At 40.0% G+C, this 14,926-nt stretch overlaps 1 protein-coding gene across 3 annotated transcripts in view; it reads left to right on the forward strand.

Moving 5' to 3' along the window:
- The window catches only part of MPPED2 (metallophosphoesterase domain containing 2), a 185,897-nt gene that overhangs the window by 99,876 nt on the left and 71,095 nt on the right, over positions 1-14,926 (forward strand). For all 3 annotated transcript variants that reach the window (XM_011965601.1, XM_011965602.1, XM_011965603.1), the window contains exon 4: positions 452-677. In XM_011965601.1, coding sequence (XP_011820991.1) covers positions 452-677 — 226 coding nt within the window. The remainder of the gene's footprint in view (positions 1-451; positions 678-14,926) is intronic.

Below are 14,926 nucleotides of genomic sequence, written 5' to 3' on the forward strand. Positions count from 1 at the left end.
TGTCTTTTGTCTGAAGGATATACTAAAAATCTAGTAGTTATCTGAGTTGTTAAGAATAGTTGGTTAGATTATGTTTTGAGAACCAAACTAGGTCCAGACCTTCTCTTAAGGATCGTGATTAATGTGCTTTTTACTGGATAAATATAAAGTATGGATTCACTACCCTGTGGACTCATCACAATGAATACGTAGCATACAGAAGAGGGAAATGGAACTAGAAAATTTAATGTCTTTTTAGCAACGTTTTAGCTACTTAGCAGCTTCCTATCTCCTGTTATTGTCATTTTTGTTAGCATAAAGGACTAATCATAAATTCCAGTTCACATGGAAATGTAAAGGAATGTGTGCACTATTTCATTTGGGTGAGCTGTCTGCTAATCACATAGTCTCGGCTGTTGTACTTTTGATGGGAAATGAACGTGCTAATTGGTGCTCTTTTTTCTTATTTCAGGAAACCTGCCATATGAATATAAAATAGTGATTGCTGGGAATCATGAACTGACATTTGATAAGGAATTCATGGCAGACCTTGTTAAACAGGACTACTACCGTTTCCCCTCTGTGTCCAAATTGAAACCAGAGGACTTTGACAATGTTCAGTCCCTCCTGACAAACAGTATTTACTTACAAGATTCGGAGGTAACAGTGAAGGGATTCAGGATATACGGTGCACCTTGGTAAGTGATGATTCAAACAGTTTTCCACATTGCTTTTTAGCTCAGTACCGAAAAATCATGGCTCAGACTTAGATGCTTTAAATGAAAATGATTAGGATGGAAGGAAACCTTATTGCTGTATTTCCAACAAAATACATTCTGTACTGCTACAAAATGCAACACTTGTTTTCATTGTGATAGAGATCCCTTTAGGTAAGCTCAATGGGAGTTAAGGCTTTCCTAGATATATGCAGTCATCCCTCCCTCAGTATCCATTGGGAATTGGCCCAGGACCTCCCGCTGATAACAAAATTCCAGTATGCTCAAGTCTTTTATATAAAATGGTATAGTATTTGCATGTAACCTATGCATATCCTCGTGTATACTTTAAATCGTCTCTAGATTGCTTATATTACCTAATACAATGTAAATATGATATAAATCATTGTTAATACTTCATGGTTTAAGGAACAATGACAGAAAAAGTATCTAGCATAGATGTAATCCTTTTTCCAATATTTTCTTTCTTTTTTTTGAGATAGAGTATCTCTCTGTCAGTGAGGCTGGAATGCAGTGGTGTGATTTCAGCTCACTGCAACCTCTGCCTCCCGGGTTCAAGTGATTCTCCTGCCTCAGCCTCCGAAGTAGCTGGGATTACAGGCACACGCCACTGCACCCGGCTAATTTTTATATTTTTAGCAGAGACAGGGTTTCACCATGTTGGCCAGCCTGGTCTTGAACTCCTGACCTCAGGTGATTGGCTCGCCTCGGCCTCCCAAAGTGCTGGGATTACAGGCATAAGCCACTGCTCCCGGCCCTTTTTCTAATATTTTCTATCCTTGGTTGGTTAAGTCCCTGGATGTGGAACTGCTGATTATGGAGGGCTGGCTGTATATGTTTATGCTACTGGGGCTGGGTGTATGTCTGTGTGACACAAAAGGATTTGAGAGGAGGTCGCCATGCTACCCTTCACACAGACTCAGCTACTCTGAACATTCCATCAGCTTTAGGTAACTCATTTCCCTCTCATTTTGTACTGGAAGCCGTCATAAAATATCCTGCTTAGATTAGGGTTTCTCAAATCTCTCTACACGTCAGAATTACCGTCTCTGTAGAAATATAGATTTTGAAGCCCTACCTACAGAGACTCTGATTGTCCTTCCTGAGATGAAGCTCAGCAGTTTCTATTTTTTAAAGTTCCGTGGGCAAGACTGATGCACAGGTGGTTTGAAAGTTACTGGTTGAGAAATGGCGCTAGAATTCTCAGAACTAAGCTCTGGAAAACTTGAAACAGGTCCATATCCTTGGAAGCCAGACAAGAAGCATGTCAATCTTGACTCTATCAGTTGACAGTTGTCAGGTTTTAAAGGAGTTACTTCACAGTGTCTGAGCCTCAGTTTTCATATCTCTAAGATGGTGAAGATGATATCTATTTTAGAGGGTTATGGTGAGGATAAAATAGGTAAAGTTTGCAGTGGACTTTAGAGAATATGGGATAGTTTGCTTAGGATATCAATTATAATTTTTCTGGCCTTAGGCTCTCCCACTAAGTATTTATGTCAACTTAGGCAAGTCATTTAGGCCCTAGAGCAAGTTTTGTTTTTTTTTTTTTTTTTTTTTTAAATCTTTAAGGTGAGAATGTTAGACTAAATGATTGTCAATCATTTAGGTTCTAGGACTTTTTTTTTTTTTTTTGAGGATGTATGTAGAGCAAAACTAACCTGTGTGTGTGTGTATATAGAGCAGAAGAACTCACCTTTACTCACTCAATACAGAAAATACCCCAGTCCTTCACTAGGAGTTGTGAATAGGACTGGAAACAGACAAGCAGACTGAATTCAGATTGGCCACTTTACTTGACAGTTTGGCTTGTCCTCTGTAAGTTAAAAGGTTGAGATATTTTCTATAATTTTTTTTCTAGCTATACGAGTTGGTATCCAGAAGGACTGATGAATGGGTACAGGAAGTACATCTCTGTTTAAAATCAACCCTGACAATGATTTTGAACTCTTAATTAAGTACTTCCTATATGCCAGGCATTGTCCTACGTTTTTTGTATATGTGTTGTCTCATTTAATCCTCAAAATACCTTTAGGAGATGGGCACTATTCTGATTCTCATTTGGCAGATAAGAAAATCCAGATGCAGAAAAGTTAAGTAATTGCTCAAGAATCGCCACAGATAATAAGAGGTATGATTTGAACCTGGCGAGTCTGATTCCAGGGTATACAGCATGACTGAGGGATGGCGGGGGTGGGGATGTGGTAATTGGTGGTTATAGTCTGCAGATCCAGTTTATACCTAGCTTTAGTAAGGTACGTCAATTTATTTTTTTAATGTGTGAGAACGTGGTAAAGGGCAAGAGAATAAACAGCAGAAATCAGTGCTGTCAAACTGTAATCTGGGGTCATGTAGGATATTGATATTAGCATTTCTGGGTAAAGGGCAGGAGAGAGAGCATTTCCAGCTTCACAGCCCAGTTCTTAATGTCAGTGAAGTAGTTGAGGAATGACCTCTGATTGGCAGAGATGCTCTACATGCAAGTTAAGATCATTGTTTAAAAATAATTTAAGATTACTTTTGAAAAATCCTTAAAAGGTACAGGACATTTAAGGCTATTCCTGAGCAAGCAGGATGTTCAGAGGTCCCTGGATTGATAGTTGCTGAAATGATGACAGCAACAAACTTCCTCCATTATCTGAGCTGATTCAAATCTGTTTAGGACAGGGTTCAGCTAAACCAGATTATAGCTGTGATGAATGAGGGAATGATTTTGGTCCTCAGGCAGATCTTGCAGCATCTCAAGAAATTGAACAAACTGACTAATTCAGATATGTGATGTGACAGGGCATGATCTGTTTTTGGTGGTGGTGCAAACTGCAGACAAAGTTTATATCTGAACTGGATTGATATCGTTTAAAATGTTTTAATTTTAATACTGGCAAGGGTAGAAAAGTCAAGAAAATAAGCACTAATCAGTCTTCTGAAATGTTCTCCTAAAGTTGTCATTAGACTTAATGTCTGTTGAGATTTCCACAAAGCTTCAACCATTTCCTATTGAGCATCTCTTTACAATAAGGGAGATCTTTAAATGGTTTTTGCCCCATCCATTGGAATTGTTGATACTTTGTATTTTGACCAAGAATACAGAGGTTGACAAAAAGGATATTTCTGTTTCATCATCTGTTTTTGGGAGGCCTCAGTAGTTTGGATCTCACTGTGAAGGTATTTCGTCAAAATTAACATTCCCAGAACTACTGATAATCTGAACATTGATTTAGAAATGTCTGCATTAGCATTTCTGTGCTAGGGAGGAGAGTATTTGCCATCTCTATCACTTATTCAGTGGGACTTTGGTGAGTTTCTTAACATCTGCCTGCCTCTGTTTCTTCTTTAAAATGGGATAAAACATTATGGTTTCATGGTTGTTATGAAGATAGAATTAATGCATCCACAGCACACAGAAGACTTTTTAGCATGGAGTAAGCAGTTGATAAGTGTTAGCTATTACTACTAATAGTGGTGTGTTAGTGTTTCCAAACTATACCTCTGTCAGCCTTCATAAGGAGTGAGATTGGATAAGTTTTAGCCCTATTATTTAGTCAACCCTACTCATTGGGTGACACTAGGCAAGTCACTTAACTTTTTCATTTAGTTGTAAAACATGAGGAATGAGGTCTTCTCTAGCTTCTCTCATATGCCACCCACTTAAATGGTCATCAAAGTAAGAATTTTCAAAAAAATACATATTTGCGAGCATGCTTGAATTACTTCAATGTCTTGTACAATTTTTAACATCTTTTACTATTAAGAATTTGCCCGGTGGCTCATGCCTGTAATCCCAGGCACTTTGGGAGGCCGAGGTGGGCGGATCACGAATTCAGGAGATCTAGACCATCCTGGCTAACATGGTGAAACCCCATCTCTACTGAAAAAAATAGAAAAAATTAGTCAGGCATGGTGGCGGGCGCCTGTAGTCCCAGCTACTCGGGAGGCTGAGGCAGGAGAATGGCGTGAACCCCTTGCAGTGAGCCGAGATCGCGCCACTGCACTCCAGCCTGGGAGTTCACACCTGTAATCCCAGCACTTTGGGAGGCCGAGGCGAGCAGATCAGGAGGTCAGGAGATCGAGACTATCCTGGCTAACACGGTGTAACTCCGTCTTTGCTAAAAATACAAAAAATTAGCCGGGCGTGGTAACGGGCGCCTGTAGTCCCAGCTACTTGGGAGGCTAAGGCAGGAGAATGGCATGAACCCGGGAGGTGGAGCTTGCAGTAAGCCGAGATCGGGCCACTGCACTCCAGCATGGGGGACAAAGCGAGATTCCGTCTCAACAAAAAAAAAAAAAAAAAGAATTTGCCTCAAAGCAATGTTTGGGAGAACTTATACCATAGGTACTTACCCACTTTTCTCCCTTCAGAAATTAAATTTTTTCCATCTCTGGGATTTACACATAGGTGAGTCCCTGCTTAGTAACCCAGCAGATATTTCAATCGAAAATAATGTAAATTGATGGTCTGATTTCCCTGTTTTTACAGTGACTTTTTTGGAGGAAATATTAAGTTCTGCATTGCTGATAGCACTAGTGGTTTCAAAACTAGAAATCAAAATAAGAACCCTGATATTAAGGATTCACAGGTTTCTCAAAAGTAATTGCCGTCAGCCTAGGAAAATAGCTGTAATTCGTGTATTTAGAAAATATGGGTTGTGACCTGGTCTAGCTACAGAAAAAGAGTATTAGTCTGTATTCGTTACACGTTCATAACTTGCAACACAGCTGAAAGCTACCTCAAGACTAGCGAGAATTAAAGTAGTGTTTTCTAATTTACAGTTTAACAGGAACTGGTATGTAGAAAATAACTTACAACACACCAGAGCATTCATATATGTCTGCAACCATAATGTTCTGTAGTGCTTACTAGATCCCCAAGGAAGAGGCTTTGAATGTGGTTTGATGGGTCTGGGAAAATTCAGTGGCCTAAACTGAAGATGTTGTAAGTGGGATGCCAGATCCGAAAGGGAAGAGGCTCCCTCAGATGGGAGGGCAAGAGTCGATGGATTATCTGGGGGCACCTTTACCTCAGGAGGCCTTAAGGCAGGTTTTATGGCATCTGTATATATTCCTTCACCATCTCATTCTTCCAAGAATCTGGAATAAAGGCATCAGGCATCTTTTTAACAGTTCAGCCACAGATTTGCTTCACTTCTGCTATTGTCATTATTTTCTCATTCTTTTTGGGAGTGCAGGAGAAGAAGGTTTTGTGTTGTCAGGCAGGTGGGTCAGCCTCATACTTACTTCGTACTATGGGAGAGCTTGTGGATTGCTTGCATACCTAAAATTGATTCTCTGCCACCAGTGGTGCCCAATTTTGTCTTTGTGACTCACTCTCAGCACTGTAACATCTTTCCCAAAGGCTGAGTGTGGTTAGAAAGGGGACAAAATTCTAATCTGTCAAATATTAGCCACTGTGGTAACTAATGGCATGTCTGGCCAGAGTAGAGGGAAGGTAGAATTTTGAAATCATTTTTGTATTTTTGATTACTGAATCTGTAGCCAGCTTTTTAACACAAGCAGTTTGGGGTAAACTCGCTCGTGGGACTTAGTTTTGATATTAAGATGCTGTGCAGGGAAAAAAAAAAAAATCCACATACTAATTGATCAGCAGCCAAGCTGCAGAAAGTGAAAGGTGTATATTGTGCCGACTGAAGCAGAGCAGTTGTATTGTTCAGCGAAAGCCCGCACGTTGTTCTTCTCTTGAACAGAAATACAGAGCTGGTCTCCCGTGGCTTTTAATGAATATGAGTGGGGCTTTCCGATGTCCAGGAATTTGATCTCTAGGCTGACCAAGGGGTCAGCAACAAAGAGCACATTTTTTCACGTTAGAGTGGACCCAGGTGTAATTTGTCAGATTTAGTAACTGTGGAGGAAGTGCCTTAACTTCTCCAGCAGGAAAATTAGATCAGGCCTAGGCAGTGTAATTCTAAAATGGCTGAAATAGGAAGAGAAAGTCCGTTGAGTCGCTTTTTCAGAGGAAGTGTGAGCAGGATTTGTTTTCCCTTCCTCTCTTCCCCTCATTTCCTATCATAACCATGTTGAATTCATTCATTCATTTAGATGTAATTTTCTCAGCATTTTTCAAAGTGGGAGTTGAGTGTTGATTTCACTCTCTGCAGCATTTCTAATTGTGTTTGCACACAAATAGCTACAAGGTTGCTCACATTTCCCTTGTTCTGATCAGTGCAATAGTAGTACTTTATGTTTACTCTGTCAGAAAAGTGTCAGATGTTTTTATTTCCAATTATAAGTTTTGTAATGCATCATGTATTTTGCTGACAGTCTTCAAGTTCTTGAAATAGCAAACAAATTAACAGCAGATATTGAATGAGAGGATTAGAAAACCAATTGGCAACTCACATGATAGAATTCAGATACAGGGATGGGTGGAATGGGCTCATTTATTTTATTTTCTCAGTCATACTTTGTAATTAACTCGGGCAAAAAAAAAATCCTTTGGCACTAAAGAATGAGACTATGCAAACAATATTGGTTCTGTACCATGTTTTCAGGGATTTCAGCTTTTATTCAGGAGGGTTCAGAAAGGTATTGGCAGAGAAAAAGGTCTTGTGTGTGTGTGTGTTAAACAAATATGCACTCTGCTCTTACATGATTCTGTTTAAAGGCCCAGGGTAACATTTCATTTTTCTTGGCACAGGGCCCATAGACTCGCCCATTATGAAACCTATGGCTGTTCTGCCCTAGTCTAGAGTTACAGGGCTCTGTTTACATTTTTGCCTGTTTCAGAATGCAGCTGACTGCTCTTAAAGCTGGGATCAGATTCACTTCTGGTTTAACAACTGCCCTGTTTAGGAAAAAGCAAAACCGATCACTTTGCTTCCTACCTCCCCATTGATGACCAAATCAGTAAATACCATTTCCAAAGCCAGTTTATGCAGAGCTGGTCATGTGGGATCTCACTCGCCCCTTTCTGCCAGCTCTGTCCAACTCAGCCTTCAAAGCCTGCTGGGTGCCTTTATCTGATGTGTTGGTGGTGGTTGTATGGAAGAATGTGGAGGTGCTAAAGAAGTATTTGTCTGCATTCAATTATGCCTCATAGCAACCGTTGGCATAATTTATATTTTTGCCTGCACATTCTGAGAGAGCAACTCAGCAAACAACAATAATAAATTTACATTTGGATGGTGTATTTCACTCAGAGAACTTTCATATGTATTATCTCATTCGGGGCCGACAACAATTCTTTAACCAGGGCATGTATTACTAATAATAATTAACAATAGCCAGCATTTACAAGTGTTTATGTGTCAGCTGCTGTTCATTATTGCCTCCTTTTGACAGAGACCAACAAAGAGAGTTTTTGATAGAGAAAGTGACTTGCCCAAAGCTACAGACTTAATTTGAGGACAAAATAGGACTAGAATCCAGGCTTCCTTTGTGGAGTTTGCTAGACTAAACCAGGATATCCTAGATGTCTGTCTACTCCTTGGCCTGAGCAACTCAGGAAGTAGCTGCTTTTCATCTTAGAAGACCTGGCCGTTTTCATCTAGTTGCAAAAAGGGTGTACAGAAATCCAGGCCAGCACCCTTCAGGGGCTCTCAGGATTAAGTGGTGAGGTGTGCTTCTAGGGGAAAATAGGATCACTGAGGGAAGACCAAAAACAAGTGACCCAGAGACTAGGATTCTAAAAAAATATATTGGCCAGGTACAGTGGCTTGTGCCTGTAATCCCAACACTTTGGGAGGTTGAGGTGGGAGGATCACTTGAGCTTAGGACTTTGAGACCAGACTGGGCAACATAGTGAGGCCCCATCTCTACAAAATTAAAAAAATTAGCCAGGTGTGGTGGTGTGTGCTTGTATTCCCAGCTACTTGGGAGGCTGAGGCAGGAAGATTGCTGAGTCTGGGAGGTCGATGTTGCAATAAGCCGTGAGCACACTCCTGCACTCAGCCTGGGTGACAGAGTGACACCCTGTCTCTCACACACATAAATTTGTGTCTTAATGTGTTATAAGGCATGAGTCAGCTCCTGCTGTTCCTGCACCACAGAGCCAACTTCCTCCACAACACATATCAGGAGGCAAGTATAGGTTGCATGTGAGTTTTTCCCTCTGAAGAACCATGCAGTGGAGAGAGAGCAGCCCTGGGCATATGCACCAAGAGGGAATTGCTGGCCATGTACTTCGGCTGCAGTCAGACCTGCCATGGGCCCACACTGTGCTCCACAGAAGACCTGGACCTCCACTTTGGGATATGGCTGACTGGCTGCTGGGTGTTCTTTCATTTTCTCCTGCTACACTAATAGGCTCCTTTTAATCCAGAGTTACTGCTGGTGGATAGAAAGAGAGTATCAAGTGATTACAAGCTCCATCAGAGCAGGGACCTGTACTTTGTCCTCTATGCATACCCTACGCAAGCTCAGTGCCTGGCACATAGTAGATGCTCAGTCCCTGTCTTCTGAATGAATGAATGAATGAATCAGGGTGGTGGTGGTAGAGATAGGTCTCTGACTGGTGAACTGAGGATTTACACACATTAGACACCCAGTGACAAAAGGAAAGAAAGCATTTCCAATACAAAGTCAGGCACAGTCATACAAAATGGAAGACTAGAGATGACAGAGCAAAAAGGAACCAAGCAAAGCCCTAAATGATGTCCATGGGCTTTAATAACATGTGTAACAAGGTACATATACCTAGATTTTTCCTGAACACTCAGAAATCTAGCATGTCTCCAGGTGAGCGTGGTTTAATAAAAGTGAGAAATGGGAGTAGGGCAAACCTCACGTTAAACCTCATAGTAAGGCAGTGAGAGTTTTCAAAGAAAGCCTCCATCAGTAATTTTAGGCTCTTTGGTATCATTTCTTCAGCTCAGATACCTTATTCCCATACTGTGCGCAGCTCTAGAAGTTACTCTTAGTTATAGAGACCGTCACTTCAAGGCTGCAGTCAAAGTAATTGGCGTCAAGTTTGAGATTGGTCGGAAGCTAGACCAGGTGGGCCCTCAGAACATCCTATGGACATTAAAACCAATTGTCAAATATGCAGTATTCCCTTTTCTTAGTGGCTGAATTCTCAGTGATTGGGTTCTTAGCATCATGTAGAATCTGTACCATTTATTTTCAGGCTACTTGACAAACATGGATTACTTATTTTGTCCTCTAAACTGTAAGGGTAGGGTGAACTTCTCTAGGTCTTGCCAGACAGTGAGCCCACTAGGGTCCCACTGACAGTCTTAACCTGTATTTATTTGTTTTCAGCCTTAGCTGCTTCTGTCTTCTGTGATGCATTTCTCCTCTGTGGCTCAGATGTATTCACAAGTTAGTCTAGGTAACCACACTGGATCCTTTCATCCTTCCCCTAATCTCTGATGAAGATGAGAGGGGTTTTGGAGCACACATAGCTTTGGACAGATGAGGTTGCTTCTTCCACCGGGTGCTCCTCTTCTGCCAGCACCACATCTGCAGAGCCGCAGGACATCCTTCCGCCCCTTCTGATGAGCCTGCACACTGCCAAAGTTGTTTCACAACCCAGCCTTAATAATCAAAGCCATGTTGTGTTCTGTGCTTCATACAGGAGAAGCCCGCTGCCTTCTAGGCTGCTTTGTGAGAGCAACGTCAAGGCATGATGTCACCCACCCTCTCAAGGGTTCATCTATAAGCCCATGGGAGACTTGGTCGGGTTTATAGACCCACCATGGGCCTAGGGACATTCCCTCTGATGGCGAAGGCTTTGTTGAAACTGTTCTCCGAAAAAATTATTGCTAATTCTCTCTTCCCTTAAACAAGCAGTTCCTTAGGCTACAAAACTTCTGGCAGGGCTTCCCCAGCAGGAAGACATGTGCTCACCACATCGGGCATAGCTCAAACATCTACAACTCTGTTCTACCCACAGAAGGAGGGAGGCAGTGGTACAGAGCTCCGCAGGCTTTGGCCTTAGAAACGCTATTCCCAACAAGCTTGGGTCTCACTTTGATCATTTAGAACTTATTTACCTTGTTACACATGTTATGTGTTACATGTATAACATTTACACTTGTTATTTACCTGGTTATACATGTTATGCAATCTCTCTGAACCACAATTTCATCTGTCAAATGCATATATAAGTAATGATAATAACTACTATTTATTGAGCATCATTCACATACAGGTTCCAGTTGTAAAATTGTTTTTAAGCCTCAAAGCAACCCTATAAAGGAGATAATATTACCCTCATTTGGCAGATGAGAAAATTAAAGGTTAGAGAAATTAAATAATTGACCCAAGGACACTTATTTTGCAATGAACTGTAAATCAGTCCCAAATCTGTTTGGCTCCAAACCCTTTATGTTCTTCACTACTTCTGTATATTTTTCATGGGATTAAAATAAGATCATGTATGTTAAGTTCTTGGCACTCAGTAAATGCTCAATTAATATTTTTTTCCCCCGAAAGGTAACACTTGTTAGTTTTGTAATGGCTATTATTTTCTGGTTTTGTTTTGTTTGTTTAGTTTCTATGGTGGTATTACCATGGTAGAAGAGAAGAAGCAAAAAGAGTAGAAATGAGATAAATAGTAAACTTAGTCTAGGAAAATGCTTACCCTTGTTTATGTGTTGGTGGGGGCAGGGGAATAAAGAAAGAGAGAAAATGTTTTAAAGTGGATATTGCACAGTTTCTTTGCATGGCAGGTTGCTTATGATCTGGATAAGTAGAAACAACTTAGGAAAGGAACCCCATATTCAACTGCATTTGTTCAAAAGGCATGGAAGAGAGGATAGATGTCTGTTAAATGAAGACATATGGGCATTTTGAAGGTCACTTACATGGAGGATCATTTTCAGTGTATGAGTAATGTTGGCAGTGTGTTTCCACCCAGGAAGAATAAAGGTAATCTTGGATGGTGACTATAAATTACATGTGGACTGTTCCATGAGGGCTGCTCCAACACCAAGTGAGTGTCAAACTTTGAAGTCTCTGGGTTAGCAACATGTATATGCATTCTGCAAAGAGCTGCAAAGGTGAACTACAAATCTGCATTAATTCAGGAGAGGATATGGGAAGACTATTTTGTTCAAATATAGAAGATCAGCTTGGTTAAAGTGTAAATACAGTTACTGTCACTAATAATGTCTAAGTATAAAATTTGTAGCAAGAAAAGAAATAAAAAGGCAATGAGAAGTAGCTGGTATAGAAGGGCATACTAGAGGAAGTGGTTAAGACCTAGCTTAATTAATAGTCTTCCTAGGATAAAATTTCCCAAGACAGCATCTGAAGGTGCCAGTGATATTTAATGATTAATTTAGATATTTTCAGGCCCAATGTCTTGGTGTGGTGGGTTTACAGGATGGATCACATTAAATAAAAAATGGTGCTAAAATTTCATATGAATCAACAGTAAGTCAACATTGAAGACTAAAACCAATGCTATATTTGTAAAGGGAAGAAAAAGAGCAGAGTCAACATACTGATTTTTCATTATTTCCTAAACTTGGTTGTGCACTTCTTTTATACATTATGTACAAAATGATTGCATATAGAACTACGTGCCGCTGATGGCTGCCTAGTTTAATAAACTGTGATTATTGTTTTTCTCTCTACATTTCAAGCTACCGTATGTACTGAATTTCTGGGATATATCAGTCTCAGAGCTAAACCTAATAGGATATACTGACTTTCCATGCCACACAAGGCTTCGTGAGCCATGGGAAGTAGCTTTGGAGTATCACGGTTCTAGAAAGAGGATCGTCAAAGACAGACACTCAGGGAAAAAAAAAGTGTTTTATTGTCTTAATGATTTAAAAGTCCAACTCTTAAACCACTACCCATAATTGAGGCCTCTTATTATTTTGAGTCAGTCATCAATAGAAAAAAAACCTTTCTTGCTTTGATCTTTGAAGAACAAAATAAAAGATGCTAGACTAAAACCTAATCAGAAATTACTGATGGCAAAACTAACTAGTTGGAATAGGCTGTTGGCAGAAGTCGCTCCCTCCCACTTTTCTTCTTTTCCTTTGGTGTTATGATTTAAGGGGAAAAATTATGGAAGACAAGTTTGTTTTAAAAATTCATAGGGTTCACTTGTGGGTTTTGCATTTAAATATATATTTTAAATAATATTTAGGAAGCATTTGAGAATGAGGATTTTAGGCTATGCTGATGCTACTGCTTCTGTTACTAAACATTACTTAATGCTTCCTGTTTTTCAGAAGATATAGCCAAGACTAGTTCCTTTTCTTATCCACATTCAGCCCTTTCCCTTAGAAAGATAAGTTCTGAAAGAAGTACTTACCTGTTGGGCAGTAGAATAAGTAGAAAAATGGAAAACCCAAATGTGTGTCTGCGATGCTGGGTCTGACCTTTATGCTTTTAAATAATTCTTACCGGAGGCGAATTCTGTGTGGTTGCCGGCTTGCACAGCAGCTTCAGAGGCAGGTCCATGAAAGACGAGCGAATTTTGAGAGTATTGAGTGCCTTGCTACATTCACACTGTATGTGCCGTTCAGCATTACTGTTAAAGGGAAAATCAGAAAATGTTGGTTTTTAAGGAGGGTATTGGTATTTAAGGTTATTTGCTGTAGGAATTACCTTCTATAGAGTTCGAACTCTGCTCTGAAAAGTCTGAGAGAAATAGAAGAAACAGTTCATAGGAAATTTTGAAGTTTGGCTAGCCTGTAAACCACAGGCTTAACAGTGCTCTAAAGTCAGTTCTGAGACTTTTTCTGAGACTCTGTAACTCTTGATGTATAATTATGAACGCATTTTTGCTTTGTTGATTGTTGCAATAAACAGAATCAGTGGATTATTGGTTAAGTAGAATAAAAATATGCCAGAGAAAATCCATTCTCTTTGTCTCACTCTGAAAATATTGCATCAAATAATCTGAACGAGACCAAAAAAACTTTTTATCTGAGTTTCTATAAGTAAGAGTAGAAAAAACAATTGAAGGGAAATAGTTAAATGTAGAAAATCATCAAAAATAGAAATCATGCAAAAAGTAGACATCTCGATTCTTAAAAATTATGTTTCCCAAGCTGTGCAAACTTTCCTCAGTTAACCACATACTCACATGGATGAAGATTTCACAATTCCAGTAAAAGCATTCTTACATTCACCTTGAATGGTTTTGTCCCTTGAAGAATTAGCATCAGTCATCGGAAAGCAATGGTATGTTTTTCTTCTTACACTTAGCAGGAAGCATTTTAGAAGCCATATCCTCACCAAGAATGTACAGATGGACCATTGCATTATAAAAACATACAAATATAGTTAGAAAACAAAAACAGAGATAATGCACCACAAGTATACAGCGATTTTCTCTTACGAATGTTCTTTTTTTCTTTCTCTCATTCTACTTTTCCTGGGATTTAGTACATTCTTACAGTGGGTAAGTTTTATTTTTACAGTCAGGAAGAAAGGCCACATTCTGTAGCTGTAAAACGTGTGTCTGTGAGTAATTGGAAATTAACCCTGTCCTTCAAACTTGATGCCGTCATCACGTATATGATCCATGTGTGTGTGTGGGTTGGCACATATGTACATATTTCACAGATTACCCCATTCAAAGATGGGAAGGTGGAAGGGTCTGTCCTCAATAAGTACTGTGGTTTGCCTGGCTGACATGCAAGGAAACCCCCAAAGCACCAGAACCATGCATTTATTCAGCCGAAAAAATGTGTTTTCTTTTTTAAATCAGAGTCTCCTAAGATAGTAGAACCTAGATGGCTCTCCAGTGCTGGGCTGAATGATAAAACCCAGACCTTTTTGGTGCTGTGTTTTGATCCATCCCTGAATGTGACACCCTAATACTTGGGTTCCTGGGTCTGGCTTTACAGGACGTGACTTCAGTCAAGGAAAGCCTGGTGCCTACCTTTGCTTATTTGTATTCTAGTGCTGTAAGCTCCCCTCCTCTCGTGTGTCTTTGTTCTATTAATCTGCAAAACAGGGCTCGACTTGTGATTAGTCCTTGGAGCTTGTTTCTATTAATCAGTCTGCAAAACAGGTCGACTTGGATGCTTTTGTTCAAGAGCTTAATGCGTTCTCCTTGTCAGGCTGTGGTTCAGGCTGCTCGGTTTGCTTTAAACGGGACCAGGTGGTGAAATTTGGTTTTTATACGCTGATTGCACTGTCAAGAAAGAAAATACTGTTTGAAAAGACAATAGGAATATGCTAATATGGAATTGTAGAGCGATGTTTTAGGAGGAGGAAAAGTTTATAGAAAATATAACTTGTGTAACCTGGCTGTGGTGTATAATAAACTGCACGGTGCAGTTGAC

The sequence above is a fragment of the Mandrillus leucophaeus genome, unplaced genomic scaffold, assembly GCF_000951045.1.
Source record: "Mandrillus leucophaeus isolate KB7577 unplaced genomic scaffold, Mleu.le_1.0 Scaffold73, whole genome shotgun sequence".
NCBI classification, from domain to species: Eukaryota; Metazoa; Chordata; class Mammalia; order Primates; family Cercopithecidae; genus Mandrillus; species Mandrillus leucophaeus.